Source organism: Triticum dicoccoides, chromosome 5B (genome assembly GCF_002162155.2).
Source record: "Triticum dicoccoides isolate Atlit2015 ecotype Zavitan chromosome 5B, WEW_v2.0, whole genome shotgun sequence".
Classification (NCBI taxonomy): Eukaryota; Viridiplantae; Streptophyta; class Magnoliopsida; order Poales; family Poaceae; genus Triticum; species Triticum dicoccoides.
Genome location: NC_041389.1, coordinates 616754657 through 616762298, shown reverse-complemented (window position 1 = coordinate 616762298; position 7642 = coordinate 616754657). Strand labels below are relative to the sequence as shown.

The 7642-nt window shown below is 37.9% G+C and overlaps 1 protein-coding gene across 2 annotated transcripts; it reads right to left on the bottom strand.

The window, feature by feature from the left end:
* Positions 1 to 2739: 2739 nt before the first annotated feature.
* Positions 2740 to 7418, bottom strand: LOC119312080 (protein FAR1-RELATED SEQUENCE 6-like). 2 transcript variants are annotated; one of them, XM_037587810.1, is made up of 7 exons: positions 5136 to 7418; positions 4895 to 4986; positions 4693 to 4788; positions 4420 to 4599; positions 4106 to 4334; positions 3298 to 3988; positions 2740 to 3191 (listed from the first exon to the last, which is right to left on the bottom strand). In XM_037587810.1, the coding sequence occupies exons 2-6, from the start codon at positions 4978 to 4980 to the stop codon at positions 3914 to 3916; spliced, it is 666 nt and encodes a 221-aa protein (XP_037443707.1). In that variant the 5' UTR covers positions 4981 to 4986; positions 5136 to 7418; the 3' UTR covers positions 2740 to 3191; positions 3298 to 3913. The 2 variants fall into 2 exon arrangements, with proteins under 2 accessions (XP_037443707.1, XP_037443706.1); XM_037587809.1 differs by having other exon boundaries at positions 4895 to 7418.
* Between the last annotated feature and the right edge of the window lie 224 nt (positions 7419 to 7642).

Here is a 7642-nt window from a genome sequence, read left to right as displayed (position 1 = left end):
ACAATTTTATGTACTATATTTTTGTGAAACTTGAGGATATTTAGGAGTTGTATAACTGTTTAAATCCAGCTTGAAATGTATTGAAAACATTTCATATTTCAACCATTTGGAAATAACTCTATGTCTCTGTTTTATCATTGTTTTATGTTCTTATCTTTTAATCATATTTCATATCCATTAGCTATTTTTCCACTAAAATATAGAGTCATACAAACAAGAAAGTTAATGATAAGAAAATTAAACTAACTAAGCTCTTCATCTTATTTGGCCATGCATGAAATATTTTGTAAGGTAGTGCTTTATTGAAATAGAATTGTTTCAGTTCATGCTATACCGAGAAATTATGTTTGAAATGTGAAACTATAGGACATTAATTAATGCATACTATACAAATGAAATATGATATTTGTTATTCAATTATTTCTTTTGATACTATAGAACTGAAAAGTCATATTTTTTACACATCATATTGTATTGTACCAACAATTGTTTGATTTCACATAATCATATTGAATTATTATAGTTACAACGTGTCACATTTCATTATATACAAAATACGAACCATAAAATATGCATAATTATATTACAAAATATTAATTATGAAATATGATATTTTATATTTGCTATGTATTTATTCCATTTCAAATTTTGAAATGAAAAAGTTATATGTACAACATGATATAAGAGATGGCATAATATTTCACTACAGGAATTCAATTTCAAATACCTAATTATATTTCACATTGTATTCACATGAGGAAATATGAATGTGAAATATGATATTTTATATTTGCTATGTATTTATTGCATTGCATATATTGTACTTAAATCATACTATACAACTGAAATACGATATTTGTTATGCAATTATATACGGATTCAAGATTATAAAATGTATTAACAATGAAAATTGAAAATTATAAAACTAAAGTAAGTCACTATTTTATTTTGACATAAAAAACCAAATACAAAACTATTAATAATGAAAAATGTAAAATATATAACACATTTTATATTATTAAGTATATAATAATGCTAAAATTGATAATTTTAAATCAATCAATGAGAATGTATAAAAAATTAGTAATGCACTTATAATCGATTTGCTTTTTTTGAAAATATATAGTCCAGCAAACATTTTCAATAACTGATGTCAATGAATATATAGCTGCTAAGTACCATTATTTCAAATAAATGAAACACGTGGCATAAAATAATTTATAAATAACATAATATAACTAAATTTTTAAAATGGCGATACATAGCTTTCTAACCAGGTACCATTCATTTTGAAGAACAAACTAATAAATCAAAGATATTAACAATACAAAATATTACATTGTTCTTCACTAAAGTAAATCATAAAACGATTATATATTTCTTATGAGTATCAATTATAATCATTATGAAATTTTATATCATATACGAAAATAATATTAATGATCAAAATAAGTCATCCAAATTTTATAAGGCATATTTTAGGGAAATAGATATTCATAAGTAGTAACGTTCAGACGGCGGTACTTAGTTCAGTGAATCATCGATACAAGTTTCTACTTATTACACAATTCATTCTACAAATACTTAGAAACAAATAACGCAAACAAAGAACATTAAGGTAAATATAGCTGGGGACAATTTTTGATCGTGTGTGTTGGAGATCTACATTTGCTGCAAAACCTTGACTGGACAACACCCATCACACCACCAGCTTGTTTGTTCTTTGGGTCTGGTTTTTTCCCAGTTCTCTTCTTCTTGATGTTAGCTTCCATGCTAGACATGTACCTTTTATTGGATGGTCTACCATTCCTCTTCATTATAGCAGGTGCAAGAATTGAAGAAGCAGGAGTTGAAATGTTTCTTGCGGTATCAACTATTTGAACACATGATTCAACAACTTCATTGTTTTCCTGTTGAACACCAGAATTTGTACTTACTTCATCTTCAGGTATTGATCCATATCCCACCTGGCATGTAGTTGTCTTTGAAAGTCTGTGCTCCTGTAATTCCTTTTTGCACCTACTAAAATTTAACTTTGCAATTGCATATGCATCTGGATCGATCTCAGCTTCATTTACAATGTCTATTGCAGCGAAACATAGGAGTTGGTGCCTAAATGATCTAGATTCCTCGTTAGTGTCGCCAATATATTTCTCCAACTTATTATTGAAAGTAGATGACCTAGCTTGCTTTGTCCACCGCTTCATTATGTGACAATCAGGAATTTTGCACACACCTCTGTTAACAAAGACCTGCGAAATTTAAAAACCAGAACAAAACATTACTTCCTTCTGCGTAAAATAAAAATAATAAAACATAAAATGATGTGTATCGTACCGCAAGGACGTGGCTACACAGAACACCAAAATGTTCGTAAAGTCCACATTCACATGTGTAATATCCAATTGACTCATCTACTTTGATTTTGTAAATTACTTTAGACCATGATTCCCTAGCCTCCGCCTGGACATGCTTCACAACAAATGTATGTTCCTCCAAACTAGGAAGCACAAGGTATGATGTAGACTTAATGAGCTCCTTCTTGAATAGATTATAAACCTTTGCTGTATATATAACTGAAGCATGCTTCTCCATTGGATATCCAAAATGGACCTTTATTATTTTCTGCTTAAAATTACATAAAGTCAGATGTGCAAATTATATGAAAGTAAGTACATGTATCAAGGATTTCTCTGGTCAATGCAAATGAATTCAAATTTACACAATTTTTACCTGTTTGTTTTTCCTTTCAGCATCTGCATCACAACTCTCACGATCGTCTATAAGCTTAATGTACTGTGTAATGAATGCATTTATTGAAGAATTACATACAATATGTATCTTCAGCATAAAGTTTGCACATTCACTACGTTGAGTGCTACACATTCTAGCACAAAATACTTTACTAAAGTTTGGTTTTGCCCATTTGTGCCTACACTCGTAGGCTCTAGTCATGAAAGGATGCTCCTGTAAACCATACTTTTCCGTAACAAATTGCCATGCATCTTCAAACTCCTTTATAGTTAGCATGTGGTTGACTAGCTTATGGAAATCATCGGCAAATGTTTTATGCTTGCTGTAAACAGCTCCCAGAAGTTCATGAGCCCTCTTCAGAACGTGCCATTTGCACCATCTATGTTCTGCATTAGGAAGCTCTTGAATGACTGCATTTCCAATGGCTCTAGCCTGATCTGGAATTATTCATGAGGCAAATTAATGGTTACATTCTCAAAATTAGTGAAGTTACTATTAATGTGTAAGAGGCAGCAATAAACGTCTTGCAAAATAATAGTTTACCTGTAAGAATTGTAATTGGTGGTTTTCCACCCATCATAGCAACAAATTGCTTAAAAGCCCAACGGAAATTCTCTTCCTTCTCATTAGTCAAGAACACTCCAGCAAAGATTACACTCTCAAAGTGGTTACTAACCCCTACAAACATACCAAATGGCATTTTGTAGATATTTGTTCCATACGTAGTGTCAAAAGTTATTGCATCTCCAAAGTGATTATATAATGATCTACTCCTTCCACTAGTCCACATTAGTGACTTTAGCCTGTTGTCATCATCCACCTGAGCACAAAAAGCAAATCTATCGTCCAGTGCAATCATATCACGGAAGTTCTCCAGTGTTTTAGCAATGTCGTCCTGAAGCGTTTCACTAGCAATCTGTGAACAAACCGTACGTAACTTCCGCTTACAGAATGGAACTTTCTTTGTTGATCCATAGAAACCAGCAACTATAGAATTAACCCTTGTTAGTGATACATTGTTCTCTCTAAGATTCTTTATTAAGTCTCTAATTGGCTTGTCAATGTGTTGATGTGAATGGAGGTGTTTCTTCTCACTGCAAGATTCCACAAGGGCATGATTGTGTTCTTCACGAAAAACTCTGACATACCATTCAGAATTTTAATTCAGATTTACCCTGAGTGTTGCCTTGCAACCACATCTAGTAGTTGCATATTTAGTATTCTTGTTGAATCCCTGGAAACATAATTGCGGAATAAGATTCAATGTTAGGAGACATACTAAATCATTATACATTTATCTTCAGATTATTTATGAGATTAAGACATGATCAATTATAACATTATTACTTACGGCTCGTTGGCAAGTGAATTCCTGCATTATCTGTACGCAAGTCCGAATGGTGATATAATTATCACCATTCCTAATACTGAAACCAAGTACCCAAGAATAAGTATTGTAGAAGTCATATGCTTCTGCAATTGATGAAAACTTCATACCAACAACCGGCCTTAACATTTGCACAGATGTGTCTTCACAATAACTTCTAATTCCATTTTCAACAGCTCCAACTTGTCCTCCTCTGTCCAAAACAAACAAACATGTTTACATAAAACTAATATCATATATTTTTTATGAAATGAAGATCAAACATAGTTTACTCTTACTCGAGGAATCGTTCATTTGAATCTGACTCTTCAGTCTGAACATTGTATGCAGAAAATAAGTAGTTCTCATCTAGATTTTCGGGCATAAACATCTTATCTGGAAGTTCGACAGTGTCTTTCCTACATTGTAGACGTGACTCTACTTCGTTTGAGTCATCGACATAATCACAAGTTTCAACCCTGTTTTAAGAAATGAATACAAGTTAGCATATATCGTAAATAATTTTATCACATACTTCCAGGTGTTAAATGAATTTAATTACTGCTGTTTACCTTAGGTTAGGTCTGGAAAGTACATCATTGTCTTCGGAGAAATAAGGTCTATCAGAATAACATGAACTCTCTTCAGGTATTGAGTTTTCAGTATTCCTAGATTAAAAAAATGTAGTAAAACATAATCCTGTTAAATATTTTATAGGTAATTTGGAAACAAGAGATAAGTAAATATATTTCAATCTAAAAATTAAGAACTTACGGTTGATTGAAATTTGTAATAGGATGTTCAACCATGTTTAGTAGTTCCATAAAACTGGCAGGCACTGTGTCCATTTGACTTTCCATAATTACCTAAAAGATTAATGGAATTACATAAGGCGGAAAGAATATTGAACAATAATAAACTGTATGCACAGTAATGATAAAGTGTTTTCTGTGCATCAAAACAGAACAGAATGAAGATCCGAAAACAACAAAATGAAAAACATATATGAACTGACCTTAGTTGGTTACTTGAGGCAACAATGGATAGAGTATCGGATAAGATCTGTGCCAAAGGATACCAAATTTGATAGAACTCTCTAAATTTTTCTGATTCCAGCCTACAATCAGATGGGGATTTAGCTACGGCTGCTTCATGGCTAGAAAGCGGATGCAAAATCTCTAGTAGAGGTTTTCTAACCTAGAATAGAACAATATCTACTCCGGTGTGTACTGATAGACTGATATGAGATTGGAGAACTGGGGCAAGAACTCGAGGAGAAAGAATGGCGACGGAGGGAGACAGGATGCCAGAGGAGACGCATCTGTAGAGGAGAAGGATAGACAGAATAAATATCTCCAATGTGTGGGCTCCACTTAAATGTATTGTGTACTACTTGTCAGTCTGGACAGTGGTATTACAAATGTATAAAGATGCAGGTTCATTTACTAACTTATACAGACTACACCCGCACAGATCTTGACGAAACTACCCAACGGCGGATTCGGCTCCGGTACCTCCCGCCTCCGGTAAAATAACTTAGCCGACGTACACACGCATACCTTATCCCTATGAGCACCTTCAAAATACTGAGCCGGCATATCATCTTGAAATTTACGAGTTACCGTAGGCACCTCGTCGTCGACGGAAACGTCTTCCACTAAAAGCGCATTGCCGGAAATCCTGAAATAAATCCAGAAATAAATGCAAGCACCAGGACTTAAATCCTGATGGGTTAAGGATACTACAGTCCTTCCAACCATCCAACCACAGCTTCGTTCACTTTTTCTTGTATTCTGTCGACAGACGCGTTTTCGCTTCTCCCGTGCACGTTCTTTTTTTTTCTCTCCCTCCGATCCGATTCGCGTCTCTGCAATTGGATCCCATGTCCACGATACACTACACGCACGCCGCACCTCACCTCACCTCACCTCACTCTCGCCTCGATTGTAATTGTATAAGCACACAGCGTAACAATCAACCCAACATGCGTGGTGACGTTACCATTTTTAGGTTTCCCTGTTTACATAGGCTATAAATAATGCGTGTCTTCGTGCTCGTCATACTACTCTACTGGCCGCAACGTGTTAATTCTGTCACGGCTCCGACGGCAAGCTGAGCAACTTTTCTCTTTCTAGTAAGGGCGCTTATAGGCGCCGGCGCACCGGTCGAAAGTTTCGGCCGGTCTAGCCTAGGCCGTTGGATGTGAGCCGCGCAGCAGTTGGATTCAGGCAAAAAAAAAAACAAATCGCCCCTAGCTTTTTCTTCCTCGGGCAGTTCGGGCTGGATCCGCATGTCCCGCTCGGGGACCGCGGCAGCACGCCTCCTGTCCCCTCCGGTGGACGTCCCCATCGTCAATCCCCACGCTCGCCGGTCTTCCTCGTCGCCCGCCGGACCCCGCCCTTGCCAGGTGTTCTCGTCACCGGTCCTCACCCTCCCGGCCTCGTTGTCGCCTCGACCCATGCAACAGCTCCACCTGCGGGTGCAGCTCTTGAGGACGATGGTTGTAGCTCCGCCGCCATCCCTCGCCATTGATGCTCGCTGCACGGAATTACATCGACGACGGCCGCCAGTCAATCAACGCCATTTGAATGGATGTAGCAAAAATCTCACCGGTAGTAGCAAAATCAAACTACGGGTGCAGCAAAACGCTCGCCGCCTTCGCGAGGTCACAGCTCCGCCTTACATGGATGTAGTAAAAAGCTCCAACGGTAGTAGCAAAAAGATAGCCATCGCCGCCGTCGACCAACACCGCCGTGGGTGGATGTAGCAAAAATTGTGTGCGGTTCCAGCAAAATCAAAACATGGATGTAGCAAAAAATGTCTCCGTTTCCAGCAAAATCAAACATGGTTCTACCAAAAATCGACCAGAAAAAAACATCACATTTGCACATCCTAGCAAAGAAAGAGGGATGTAGGAATTGACAAAACGATAGTAGCAAAATTCAGAACGGTTGTAGCAAAAAATGGGTACAAATTTGGGGCTGCTTCCAGAAAAAAAGACCCTCGCCGGATCTCTAGCACTTGTCGCAGTGGCTCCAACTCTCCAGCACTTGTCGCCGCCGTCTCTAGCACCGGCGGCTTGCTGGGTTACAGCACTTGTCGCCATCGCCTCCAAATCTCAACCCAGGGGTTGCAGCTCCCCGTCCCCACGGTTGGAGCTCGACCAACCAAGGTCCGCAGATCCTGCCGCCGTCGATTGCCTCTGCAGCCATCCTCACACAAAAAAGTGATGCTGCTCTGCTTGGGTGCCGGTGGTCGCCGGAAGACGCGAGAGAAAGAGATAAGAATGAGATGCGTCGCGAGCAGGGAGAAAGGGAATGAGTGGATGATAAAAATCTTCTACGAAGAGATAAGGTAGGCGTGGCGAAGCGGTGGGTGGGCCAGTGCTACGTGGAGCAGGCGGAGGGCGATGGGTTCGATCTCATCCAACGATGCGCGCGCGATCGGCCCAAGCTTCAGCCGGTCCGCCGCTCACAAACATTACCCTTTTAGTAATATGGCATCCTGCATCAAGGGAGAGTA